Genomic DNA, 14456 nt, shown 5'->3' on the forward strand with positions numbered 1-14456 from the left:
GAATCTGGAATGTTAGGTCCATGAATCAAAGTAAGTTGGAAGTGGTCAAACAGGAGATGGCAAGAGTGAACATCGACATTTTAGGAATCAGTGAACTAAAATGGACTGGAATGAGCAAATTTAATTCATGACCATTATACCTACTACTTTGGGGAAAGAATGCTTTAGAAGAAATGGAGTAGCTCTCATAGTAAACAGGAGTCCAAAATGCATAACTTGGGTGCAATATCAAAAACAACAGAATGATCTTAGTTAGTTTCCAAGGCAAACCATTCAATATCACAGTAATCCAAGTCTATGCCCCAACCACTAATGCCAAAGAAGCTGAAGTTAAATGGTTATATGAAGACCTACAAGACCTTCTAGAATTAACACCCAAAAAGACTGTCATTTTCATCATAGGGGACTGGAATGCAAAAGTACAAAGTCAAGAGATAACTGGAGTAACAGGCAGCTTTGGCCTTTGAGTACAAAATGAAGGAAGGAAAAGGCTAATAGCGTTTTGCCAAAAGAATGCACTGGTCATAGCAAACACCCTCTTCCAACAACACAAGAGAAGACTCTACACATGGGCATCATCAGATGGTCAATACCAAAATCAGACTGATTATATTCTTTGCAGCCCGAGATGGAGTAGTTCGATACAGTCAGCAAAAACAAGATTGAGAGCTGACTGTGGCTCAGATCATGAACTTCTTATTGCAAAATTCAGACTTGAATTGAAAAAACTAGGGAAAACCACTAGGCCATTCAGGTATCACCTAAATCAAATTCCTTATGATATACAGTAAAGGGGACTTCCCTATAGCTCAGATGGTAAAGAATCTGCCTGAAATTCAAGAGATCCAGGTTTGATCCCTGGATCAGGAAGATCACCTGGAGAAGGAAATGGCAACCCACTCCAGTATTATTGCCTGGAGAATCCCATGGACAGAGGAGGCTAGAGGGCTACAGTCCATAGCGTTGCAAAGACTAGGACACGAATAAGTGACTAACACACACACATACAATAAAGGGACAGCTAGATTCAAGGGACTAGAACTGATAGACAGTTTCTGAAGAAATATGGATGGAGGTTCAAAACACTGTACAGGAGACAGTGATCAGAACCATTTCCAAGAAAAAGAAATGCAAAAAGGCAAAATGGTTGTCTGAGGAGGCCTTACAAATAGCTGAGAAAAGAAGTGAAAGGCAAAGGAGATAAGGAAAGATATACCCATCTGAATGGAGAGTTCCAAAGAACAGCAGGGAGAGATGAGAAGGCCTTCCTAAGTAAAAAATGCAAAGAAATAGAGGAAAACAATAGAATGGGAAAGACTAGAGATCACTTGAAGAAAATTAGAGATACCAAGGGAACATTTCATGCAAAGATGGGCACAATAAAGGACACAAATGGTATGGACCTAACAGAAGCAGAAGATATTAAGAAGACGTGGCAAGAATACAAAGAAAAAAGTGAAAGTTGCTCAGTCATGTCGAACTCTTTGTGATCCCATGGACTAGACAGTCCATGGAATTCTCCAGGCCAGAAACTCTAGTGGGTAGCCTTTCCCTTCTCCAGGGTATTTTCCCAACCCAGGGATCGAACCCAGGTCTCCAGCATTGCAGGCAGATTCTTTACTGGCTGACCCACAAGGGAACCTCAAAGAATAAAAAGAACCATACAAAAAAGATGTTAATGACCCATATAAAAATGATGATGTGATCACTTACCAACAGCCAGACATCCTAGTGTGCGAAGTCAAGTAGGCTTTAGGAAGTATCACTATGATGAAAGCTAGTGGAGGTGACAGAATTCCAGCTGAGCTATTTCAAATTCTAAAAGATGATGCTGTTAAAGTGCTGCAGTCAATATACTAACAAAATTGGAAAATTCAGCAGTGGGCCAGAACTGGAAAAGGTCAGTTTCGTTCCAATCTCAAAGAAAAGCAATGCCAAAGAATGTTCAAACTACCACACAGTTGCACTCATTTCACACGCTAGCAAAGTAATGCTCAAAATTCTCAAAGTTAGGCTTCAATAGTATGGGAACCAAGAACTTCCAGATGTTCAAGCTGGATTTAGAAAAGGCAGAGGAACCAGAGATCATATTGCCAATATTCGTTGGATCACAGAAAAAGCAAGAGAATTCCAGAAAAACATCTACTTCTGCTTCATTGACAACGCTAAAGACTCTGACCATGCAGATCAAAATAAACTGTGGAAAATTCTTAAAGAGATGGGAATACCAGAGCATCTTACCTACCTGAAAAACCTGTATGCAAGTCAAGAAGCAACAGAACCGAACATAGAACAAAGGATTAGTTCCAAATTTGAAAATGAGTACATCAAGGCTGTATATTGTCACCCTGCTTATTTAACTTATATGCAGAGTACATCATGTGAAATGCCAGGCTGGATGAAGCACAAGTTGGAATCAAGATTGCTAGGAGAAATATCAATAACCTCAGATATAAGGAGGACACTGCCTTTATGGCAGAAAGTGAAGAAGAACTAAAGAGCCTCTTGATGAAAGTGAAAGAGGAGAGTAAAAAAGCTTGCTTAAAACTCAACATGCAAAAAATGAAGATCATGGCATCCGATCCCATTACTTCATGGAAAATAGAGGGGAAACAATGGAAACAGTTATAGACTTTGTTTTCTTGGGTTCCAAAATCAGTGCATATGTTGACAGCAGCCATGAAATTAAAAGACGCTTGCTCCACGGAAAAGCTATGACAAACATAGATAGCATATATAAAAAGAGACATTACTTGGTCAACAAAGGTCCACATATTCAAAGATATGGTTTTTTCATTAGTCATGTATGGATCTGAGATTTGGACCATAAAGAAGGCTGAGTGCTGAAGAACTGATGCTTTTGAACTGTGGTGTTAGAGAAGACTCTTGAGAGTCCCTTGGACTACAAGATCAAACCAGTCAATCCTAAAGGAAATCAGTCCTGAATATTCATTGCAAGGACTGATGCTGAAGCTGAAGCTCCAGGACCTGGCCACCTGATGCAAAGATCTGACTCTTGGAAAAGACCCAGATGCTGGGAGAGATTGAAGGCAGGAGGAGAAGGGGACAACAGAGGATGTGATGGTTGGATGGCATCACCATCTCAATGGACATGAGTTTGAGCAAGCCCTGGGAGACGCTGAAGGACAGGGATGCCTGGCATGCTGCAGTCCATGGGGTCACAACGAGTCAGACATGACTGAGCAAAAACAATCACTGATGAATACAGACGTAAAAATCCTCAACAAAATCTTAGCAAATACAATCTAGTAACACATTAAAAAGATCATACATCATGATCAAATGGGCTTTATCCCAGTGGTGCAAACATTCTTTATTATACACAAATAATCAATGTGATATACCATATTAACAAATTGAAAGATATGATCAACTCAATAGATGCAGAGGAAGCTTTTGACAAAATTCAACACCCATTTATGATAAAAAAAAAAATGAGTTAACTTAGACCCTGCCACTTCTATTTATCAAGCATTTTCCATAATCATTATAATAGACATTTCATTAATTTTTAACTTTTCTACTAGCCCATCAGGAATAAAAGTTTCCTGAAGACTAAACTGCAATATTTATCTTTCCATCTAAAATATTTAATACTTTGTCAATAACATGTAAGCTATCAGTGAATAACTATGGAAGGTTGGCTGAATGAGCTAAATTGCATTTCAAGGTTAAGAAGCAATATAGCTTAGTGATGATGAACACAGACAATCTAGCCTGTGAGGTTTGACTCCCCAACTCTGCTATTTACTAGCCATATAATCATGAGTTGCTTAATCTTTCTGTGCCTTAGTTTCCTCATCTATAAAATAAAATTTGTATTATTATGATGTGATAAACATTATATGAGTTAACATGTGTAAAGCACTTAAATGATTGTGTGGAACATAATAAGCTGTAAATAATCATATGTGGATATAACAACTGTTGTGATGTTAAAATTTTACAGTCGAAAATGATAAGGTAAACATGTAAATATTCCAACTCAATCCAATGTGGAACATGAAACAAAATTAATTTCTAAAATAACATGTTGCCAGAACTTCCAAAACTGTGTTGAATAGTGATGGTGAAAGTGGGCACCCTTGTAAAGATCTAAACGTAAGACCAGAAACTATAAAACTCCTAGAGGAGAACATAGGCAAACACTCTCTGACATAAAAAAAAAAAAACTCTCCAGAAAGTAAGCATAGAAGGAACATAGCTCAACATAATAAAGGCCATATACAATAAACCCACAGTAAACATTATTCACGATGGTGAAAAAAAGAAAGCATTTCCTCTAAAAATCAGGAACAAAATAAGGGAGCCCACTCTCACCACTATTATTGACCATAGTTTTGGAAGTCCTAGCCACAACAATCAGAAAAGGAAATAAAAGGAATCCATATTGCAAAAGAAGAAATAAAACTCTATTTGAAGATTACATGATTCTTTACATAGAAACCCCTAAAGATGTCACCAGAAGATTACTAGTGCTAATCAATGAATATAGTAAAGTCACAGGATATAAAATTAATACACAGAAATCCTTTGCATTCATATACACTAAAAAAGAAAAATCAGAAAGAGAAATTAAAGAAACAATCCCATTCACCATTGCAACAAAAACAAGAAAATACTTAGGAATAATTTTACCGAAATAGACAAAAGACCTGTATGCACAAAACTATAAGATATTGATGAAAGAGATTAAGGACAACACCAACATATAGAGAGATATAGCATGTTCTTTGATTGGAAGAATCAATATTATGAAAATGATTATACTATTCAAAGCAATCTATAGATTCAATGCATTTCCTATCAAACTACCAATGGTGTTCTTCACATATCTAAAATAAATAATTTCAAAATTTGCATGGAAACACAAAAAAATTTGAATAGTGAAAGCAATCTTGAGAAAGAAGAATGGAAATGGAGGAATCACCCTTCCTGACTTCAGACTATACTACAAATCTACAGTCATCAAGATAGTATGGTACAAATACAAAAAACAGAAATATAGACCAATGGAACAAGATAGAGAAACCAGAGATAAACCCATGTACTTATGGGTACCTTATTTTTGTCAAAGGAGGTTAGAATATACAATGGGGCAAAAAGAGTCTCTTTAATAAGTGGTGCTGGCAAAACTGGACAGCTACATGTAAAAGAATGAAATTAGAAGACTTCCTAACACTGCACACAATGATAAACTCAAAATGGATTAAAGACCTAAATGTAAGACCAGAAACTATAAAACTCTAGAGGAAAACATAGACAGAACAAAATAAGACATAAACCACAGCAAGATCCTCTATGATTCACCCCCTAGAGTAACAGAAATAAAAATAAAAATAAACAAGTAAGACCTAATTAAACTTAAAAGCTTTTGCACAGGAAAAGAAACTATAAACATGAAAAGACAACCTTCACAATCAGAGAAAATAATAGGAAATGAAACAACTGACAAAGCATTAATTTCCAAAATACACAAGCAGCTATACAAGTCAATATAAGGAAAACAAACCACCGAATCAAAGTGGAGAAAAGACCTAAATAGACATTTCTGCAAAGAAGAAGTACAGGTGACTAACAAACACATGAAAAGATACTCAACATTGTTAATTATTAGAGAAATGCAAATGAAAAATACAATGAGGTATCACCTCACATTGTTCAGAATGACCATCATCAAAAAGTCTACAATCAATAAATGTTGGAAAGGATGTGGAGAAAAGGGAACCCTCTTGCACTGTTGGTGGGAATGTAAATTGATACAGCCACTATGGAAGACAGTATGGAGACTCCTTAAAAAAAAAACTAGGAATAAAACCACCATAAGACCCAGCAGTCCCACTACTAGGCATATACCCTGAGGAAATCAAAATGGGAAAAGACACATGTACCTTTGCAGCACTATTTACAATAGCTGGAACATGGAAGCAACCTAGAAGTCCATCAACAGATGAATGGAAAAGAAGTTCAGGTACTTATATACAATGGAATATTACTCAGCCATAAGAAGGAAAGTATTTGAGTCAGTTCTTGAGGTGGATGAACCTAGAGCCTATTACACAGAGTGAAGTATGTCAGATAGAGAAAAACAAATGTCATATAGTAATGCATATATACGGAATCTAGAAAGAAAATACTGATGAAATTATTTGCAGGGCATCAATGGAGAACCCAACATAGACAACAGACTTATGGGCATGGTGGGAGTTGGGGGTGGAAGGAGAGGGTAGGATGTATGGAGAGAGTAACATGGAAACTTACATTAACATATGTAAAATAGATAGCAAATGGGAATTTGCTGTATGACTCAGGAAACTCAAACCAGGGCTCTGCAACAGCCTAGGGGTGGGATGGGGAGGGAGATATGAGGCAAGTTCAAGACGGAGGGGTCTTGAACTATGGCTGATTCATGTTGATGTTTGGCAAAAACCAACACAATTCTGTACAACAATTATCCTTCGATTAAAAAAATAAATTTAAAATAAAAAAAGACAGTATGATACTGGCAGAAAAAAGAAATATAGACCAATGGAATAAGATAGAAAGCCTGAAAATAAATTCACACACCTATGGGCACCTTATCTTTGACAAAGGAGGCAAAAATATACAATGGAGAACAGTCTCTTCAATTAGTGGTTTTGGGAAAATCGGTCACCTATGTGTAAAAGAATTAAAATAGAACTGCCATATGACCCAGCAATCCCACTGCTGGGCATACACACTGAGGAAACCAGAATTGAAAGAGACACATGTACCCCAATCTTCATCGAGCACTGTTTATAATATCCAGGACATGGAAGCAACCTAGATGTCTATCAGCAGATGAATGGATAAGAAAGCTGTGGTACATATACACAGTGAAATATTACTCAGCCATTAAAAAGAATACATTTGAATCAGTTCTAATGAGGTGGATGAAACTGGAGCCTACTATACAGAGTGAAGTAAGCCAGAAAGAAAAACAGCAAAGGAACCAGAGATCAAATTGCCAATATCTGCTGGATCATGGAAAAAGCAAGAGAGTTCCAGAAAAACATCTATTTCTGTTTTATTGACTATGCCAAAGCCTTTGACTGTGTGGATCACAAGAACCTGTGGAAATTTCTGAAAGAGATGGGAATACCAGACCACCTGACCTGCCTCTTGAGAAACCTATATGCAGGACAGGAAGCAACAGTTAGAACTGGACATGGAACAACAGACTGGTTCAAAATAGGAAAAGGAGTACATCAAGGCTGTATATTGTCACCCTGCTTCTTTAACTTCTATGTGGAGTACATCATAAGAAACACTGGGCTGGAAGAAGCACCAGCTGGAATCAAGATTGCCGGGAGAAACATCAATAACCTCAGATATGCAGATGACACCACCCTTATGGCAGAAAGTGAAGAGGAACTAAAAAGCCTCTCGATGAAAATGAAAGAGGAGAGTAAAAAAGTTGGCTTACAGCTCAACATTCAGAAAACTAAGATCATGGCCTCCGGTCCCATCACTTCATGGGAAATAGATGGGGAAACAGTGGAAACAGTGTCAGACTTTATTTTGGGGGGCTCCAAAATCACTGCAGATGGTGATTGCAGCCATGAAATCAAAAGATGCCTACTCCTTGGAAGGAAAGTTATGACCAACCTAGATAGCATATTGAAAAGCAGAGATATTACTTTGCCAACAAAGGTCCATCTAGTCAAGGCTATGATTTTTCCAGTGGTCATGTATGGATATGAGAGTTGGACTGTGAAGAAAGCTGAGTGCCAAAGAATTGATGCTTTTGAATTGTGGTGTTGGAGAAGACTCTTGAGAGTCCCTAGGACTGCAAGGAGATCCAACCAGTCCATCCTAAAGGAGATCAGTCCCGGGTGTTCATTGGAAGGACTGATGCTGATGCTGAAACTCCAATACTTTGGCCACCTCATTGGAAGAATTGACTCATTGGAAAAGACCCTGATGCTGGGAAGGACTGGGGGCCAGAGGAGAAGGAGACGACAGAGGATGAGATGGCTGGATGGCATCACCGACTCGATGGACATGAATTTGAGTGAACTCTGGGAGTTGGTAATGGACAGGGAGGCCTGGCATGCTGTGATTCATGGGGTCGCAAAGAGTCAGACACGACTGAGTGACTGAACTGAACTGATACATGGAATTTAGAAAGATGGTAATGATAACCCTATATGCGACCCAGCAAAAGGGACACAGGTATATAGAACAGTCTTTTGGACTCTGTGAGAGAAGGTGAGGGTGGGATGATTTGAGAAAATAGCACTGAAACATGTATATTATCATATGTGAAACATATCATATCATGAAACAGTCCAGGTTTGATGCATGAGACAGGGTGCTCAGGGCTGGTGCACTGGGATGACCCAGAGGGATGTGATGGGGATGAAGGTAGGAGGAGGGTTCAGGATGGGGAACACATGTACACTCATGGCTGATTCATGTCATTGTATGACAAAACCACCACAATACTGTAAAGTAATTAGCCTCCAATTAAAATAAATAAATTTAAAAAAATAAAATGCCCAAAAAAAGAAATTTGGAGGACTCACACTCTTGACATCAAAATTTAAAACAAAGATGCAGTCATCAAAGCAAATGTGGTACTGACAGAGGAATCGACAAACAAATCAGTGGGACAGAATTAAGAGTACAGAAATAAATCCATACCTCTATGATCAACTGGTTTTTGACAATCATGTCAAGGCTATTCAATGGTGTAAGAATAGTCTCTTCTATAAATGATGCTGGGACATCTTCATAGCCACATGAAAAAGAATGAATCTGGATTCCTCCCTCACTCCATGTACAAAAATTAACTCAAAATTGGCCAAAGATCTAATCATATTTAATAAAAAGTAAAAACTATAAAAATCTTTTAGAAGAAAATACATTGGTAAATCTTTATGGCCTTGCATTTATCAATGGGTGCTTAGATATGATACCAAAAAGCAGGCAACAAGTAAAAATATAGGTAAGTTGAACTTTATCAAAATTAAAGATTTTATGTATCAAATGACAGGCTTCCCAGGTAGCTCAGTGGTAAAGAATCCACCTGCCAATGTAGGAGACGCTGGAAACGTGGGTTTGATCCCTGGGTCAGGAAGATCCCCTGGAGGAGGAAATGGCAACCCACTCCAGGTTTCTTGCTGGGACAATGCCATGGACAGAGGAACCTGGTGGGCTACAGTCCATGAGGTCGCAGAGTCAGATACGACTGAGCAACTGAGCAGATATCAAATTATACTATCAAGAAAGTGAAAAGATAACACACTGAATGGGAGAAAGTATCTGCAAATCATTTTCTGATAAGGGTTGAATATTCAAAATACATAAGGAAATCTTATAATTCAAAAACAAAAAGATAAATAACCCAGTTAAAAATGTGCAAAGGACTTAAATAGATATTTCTTTAAAGAAGATATACAGATGGCCAACAAATACATGAAAAGATAATCTATTTCATTAGTCATCAGGGATATGCAAACCAAAATCACATAAGATACTACTTCATAGCCACTCTGATGGCTATAATTTAAAAAGGAAAATAAGTTTTGGTGAGGATGTGGAATATTACTCAGCCATAAATAAGAATGAATTTGAGTCAGTCCTAGTAAGGTGGATGAATCTAGAGCCTGTTATACAGAGTGTAAGTCTGAAACAGAAAAATAAGTATCATATATTCAAGCATATATATGGAACCTAGAAAAATGGTATTGATGAACCTACTTGCAGGGAAGGAATGGAGACGCAGACATAGAGAAAGAACTTGTGAACACAGTGGGGGAAGGAAAGTGGGAAGAACAGAGAAAGTAGCACTGGTATACATACACTATAATGTGTAAAACAGATAGCTAGTGGGAAGTTTCTACATAACACAGGGAGCCCAGCCTGGTGCTCTGTACTGATCTAGAGGGGTAGGATGGGGTAAGGAAGGGAGACTCAAGAGGGAGATGATATATGTATAATTATGGCTGATTTGCATTTTTGTACAGCAGAAACCATCACAACATTGTAAAGCAATTTTCCTCCAATTAAAAATTAAATTAAAAAATAAAAGACTTATTAAAGGGGGGGGGGGGGAATGACAGGATGGATTGGTGGAGCCAGAATTGGAAATAAAAGCTATCTTACCTTTCTAGTTTTTAAATAATGGTATCTGATGCAAAATGTTAAGAAAATACTGTGCAGGCCAAATGAAACACATCTGTAGGCTACATATGGCCTGTGAGTCACAAGTTTAGACCTCTGTATTGGTTGAAAGTAGATGGAGTTAAGTAAGATACTGTGGAGGTTAAAGCATGGACTGAGGAGCTATACTGCCTGGGTTGCCATCCAAGCTTGGACATTTACTAGGTCCATGACTTTAGACAAGTTTCACAATGTGTCTGTGCCTCAGTTTTCTTATCTTCAAAACGGATATAATGATAATGCTTGCCTCATAAGGTTGTTATAAGGATTAAGTTTGTGTGTCTGTGTATGTTTGTGTGTGTGTAGTCACTTAAAACAGTGCCTGCTGCTGCTGCTAAGTCACTTCAGTCGTGTCCGATTCTGTGTGACCCCATAGACAGCAGCCCACCAGGCTCCCCCATCCCTGGGATTCTCCAGGCAAGAACACGGGAGTGAGTTGCCATTTCCTTCTCCAATACATGAAAGTGAAAAGTGAAAGTGAAGTCGCTTAGTCGTGTCCAACTCTTAGCGACCCCATGGACTGCAGCCTACCAGGCTCCTCCACCCATGGGATTTTCCAGGCAAGAGTACTGGAGTGGGGTGCCATTGCAAACAGTGCCTAGAATATAGTAAATGCCCTGCAAATATGTTAAATAAACAAAATAAATAAGCTTCTTTTCAGCTTTTACTATTATATAACTTAATAAGAACTTGTAGAAAGCTAATTATTAATTTGGTCTTTACATCATTTTGCACATCTGCACAATGGGGATAGTAATGATATCTGCTTTGTATGGTTAGTGTTAGTATTAAATAAGTTAATATATTAAAATGTTCATATATCTACAGTACTTAGAACATTGCCTGGCACAGATCAAGCACTATGTAAGTGTTAGCCATTATTAATTTTTAAAATAATTGCTTGGCAAAGCTCATGTAGGTCAGTACTGAAAAACTCCAAAATATGTCTGATATATTTACAATATGGCATTGATCCTAGGAGCAACAATAACAGAGCTGAACTTTTAACCCTTCAATCAATCATTCAAAAGAAGAAAGTGGTGAGCTCTGGGAATAGAAAAACTTCCCAGTCATTGTACAGCCCATTTAATACACCTGCATATCAGAATGTGATTAAAAAAAGAAATACAGCCTAAATTTGTATTTATGAAGGCAACTAATTGAATTTGTAATAACCTTTCTGTATTTTCCTTAGTAAATCTAAGAAATGGACCAGGAAAATTCAAACTCTGATGCACAGAATCTATAAGAAACTTCTATATTAGAAAATATAGCTATCTTCTGTCTCCCTAGTTAATCCCAGTCTACCTGGAGTAGACTATTGCTTTGTCAAATATGTAAGAAACAGAAATTATAAGTGGAGTCAGGTCCTAGGGTTAGAAAAAGCAGGACCTCAACCATAATTTTTAAGAGGAGAAGAATCTGATATAAAGAAATATAGGAGTCTTGGAAGGATTTGAAAGTGAGGGGATGTCCAAAGAGACAAATAGGAGTCCTAATGTGAGGGAACGGAAATATACTGGGACCTCACATTGAATGAATAGGGAACATTATAGGACACAATTTTAAGAATGTTAGAAGTGGGATTCTATACTGAAGTGACAAGATTAGTGGAACTTCCTTTGAGAAGAGATGGGGATTCTTCAATGTGAGAGGCAAAGAGAAATCTCACCATGAGAAAAGCAGAGGTTCTTTTGCGAGGATATACTATGAAGACTCCATTGTGAATTGATAACACTATAGGGGACTGGGGTTAATCCAAGTGGGATAGAGTCTTGGGATTTGCATCTGTAAATACTGTGGAATTCTGAGTTTGAGAGCGTGAGATATACTGTGGGAACTGTTTTATAGACTGGAGGGGATGAAATGTTCCCTGGTGTTATAGGACTGGGTGTAACAGGAGACCCTAGATTTATAAAAGTATGGTCTAATGAGAGGGGACAAGAAATGAGCCCCCCATTGTTAGGAGAGGAAATATTAGAAACCCCTGAAGGAAAGTATGGTGTTTCCCTAGTTTGAGAAGACAAGGGACAAGTGTAATCCTAGAAGAAAGTAAGTGAAAATAATAAGAAACCCCAGAGGAAGAGGATGGCAAAATGTGGGGCTAACAGTGGAAGAAGACTGCAGGAGGTGGGGGGTATACTTCAGAAAAGATAGCAAGAGGAGGTCATCATATAGAAAGCTAATGGCCTTTGGAAGGTGTATAGGGGATATTGTGGGAACCCTTGAAATTGAAAATGTTAGTCGCTCAGTTGTGTCTGACTTTTTGCAACCCCATGGACTGTAGCCCACCAGGCTTCTCTGTACATGGGATCCTCCAGGCAAATATATTGGAGTGGGTAGCTATTCCCTTCTCCAGGGGATCTTTCCCACCCAGGGATCGAACCCTACCCTCCTGCATTGCAGGCATATTCTTTACTGTCTGAGCCACCAGGGAAACCCTTGTAGGAGGGTAAACAGGATACCCTAGTGTGAGAAGAGAGTGGACAAAGCAGTACCATAGTGTGATAAAAAGCAGGGTGACTAGTATGAGGTGTCAGAAAATAATGTGGGGCCATGAATGGGAAGGAGTGAATGTACCTCAAAGCAGGCAGGCAGGAGACTAAGGGGAGCTCCAGTGTGACAAAATCAGGGCTTCTTGTATGAGCAGAAAGGATGGGATGTATTGTAGGATTCCCATTCCATTAGAGAAGATCAGAAAATGGGGAATGGAAGGGAAACTAATCGAACTTTTAGTTTAGTCCCACAGGGAAAGAGGAATGGAAGGCACATTACTTTGTTAAAAGGGGAGACTACAGTGGGATAGAACAAGGTGTACTGTGGGGTCCCAAGTGGCAGAAAATGCACTTCAGCTGGCTTGAGAGGATCACTGGAAAAGGAGGAATCCCAGTGTTAGATAAGGGAGAGCTAGTAAGGGAGTACAGGAAATATTTGGGGGTTCCTAATAGGAAGAAATTGGAAAATATGGGGCTCTTAGTTGGGTGAATTGGAGGGACTCATAGTGTAAGTGGCCAGTTTAAGTATACAGGGTACGTTGTTTACTCAACTCGGTAGGATGACAGCCCCTAGAACCAGAGCACAAGGCACAAGTGGTTGTCCTGTTTGAGAAAAGGGGACCCCAGTGGGGGGGGTGGGGAGGAAATTCTTGTGGGTATGGCCAGGAAGTAATGTAAGAAACCCTGGCTAGGAGACGATAGCGACATGGTGGGACACTCGTGGGAGGGTGCAAGAAATACTATGGGAAGCCATAGGTTGGAGATCAAGAGATCTCCAGGGAGCTTAAGGAAAACCGCAGTGTGAGGGCTAAGAACACAGGGGACACCAGTGTGAAGGGTAGGGCAGACGGTTATGCTGAAGCATAATTTCCCCACCTTAGGTGCCAGCTCGACTTACCCAGGCAGAGTTCAAAGACGTAGGCATAGTAGGACCAGAGCACGACGAGGACGATAACGAGCACTGGCACCCAGGAAAGTACACGGCGGCAGCACCGTAGCCCCCCGGACAGAGCCATCTTCCAGCCCCGCCGCATCTTAGGCTCGAAGATCGACCGAGCAGGCCTGCTGGCGCTGGGTCGGAATTGCTGGGCAGCGGCTGAGAGGCGGGAAGACGCGCTGTGCGGCGCTCCACTGCCTAGCCTGGCGGGAACAATCTCCCCTAGTCGATACCACCTGTGGGGCTGCAGGCCAGAGTGCACCACACACAATAGGCATGAGTCACGGCGAGGAGGAACAGGCGGTGTTGGAGCGGAAGATGATCCGTCAGGCTGGCGAGGCTGGGCACGCTCAGAGGGAGTGGAGAGTGCAGTCCCTCCTCTTTCCCCCTCTCCCACCCCTTGCCACAGCACTTGATGCAGGGCTGGACCTCTGCAAAACTCTTAAGCAGAAGAAATTGAGGTCCGCCCATCTGCTCTTACTGCACTGCGTTCCCCTCATCTCATCTCCGCTCTGATCTCTTTCTGTTTCTTTGTCCCCTCCCTCCCAACGCCACACACACGCACACGCACACGCACACGCACACACACACACACACACACTATTGTCTGACACACTCGAGCACAAAGACACGCAGTGTGAAATATACGAACGGTAGCATCTAATGACTTAAAGATCATCCAGCCCCATACTCCCACTGCTGCTTGAACAATATGCTTAACACGTAGCGCCGCAGTTGCTGCTTGGGTAAGTCCATTAACAGGAAGCTCCCTCCTTCTTTCTCTAGTTCCCTTCCCCCCGAGTCAACTTAGTCCA

General features: G+C 39.9%; 1 protein-coding gene across 8 annotated transcripts in view; it reads right to left on the minus strand.

Moving 5' to 3' along the window:
• The window catches only part of ZDHHC15 (zDHHC palmitoyltransferase 15), a 98466-nt gene extending 84278 nt beyond the window's left edge, over positions 1–14188 (minus strand). For 7 of the 8 annotated variants that reach the window (XR_015159550.1, XR_015159547.1, XR_015159549.1 and 4 more), the window contains exon 1: positions 13603–14188. Coding sequence is in view for 2 of the 8 variants with exons in the window: in XM_086388997.1 (XP_086245123.1) it covers positions 13603–13738 (136 nt within the window). In the remaining 6 variants the exon portion in view is untranslated. The remainder of the gene's footprint in view (positions 1–13602) is intronic. The other variant, XM_086388999.1, reaches the window with a different exon arrangement.
• Positions 14189–14456: the final 268 nt, after the last annotated feature.

The sequence above is a fragment of the Bos grunniens genome, chromosome X, assembly GCF_055505025.1.
Source record: "Bos grunniens cultivar Pamir isolate PY7600 chromosome X, Bosgru_T2T1.0, whole genome shotgun sequence".
NCBI lineage: Eukaryota > Metazoa > Chordata > Mammalia > Artiodactyla > Bovidae > Bos > Bos grunniens.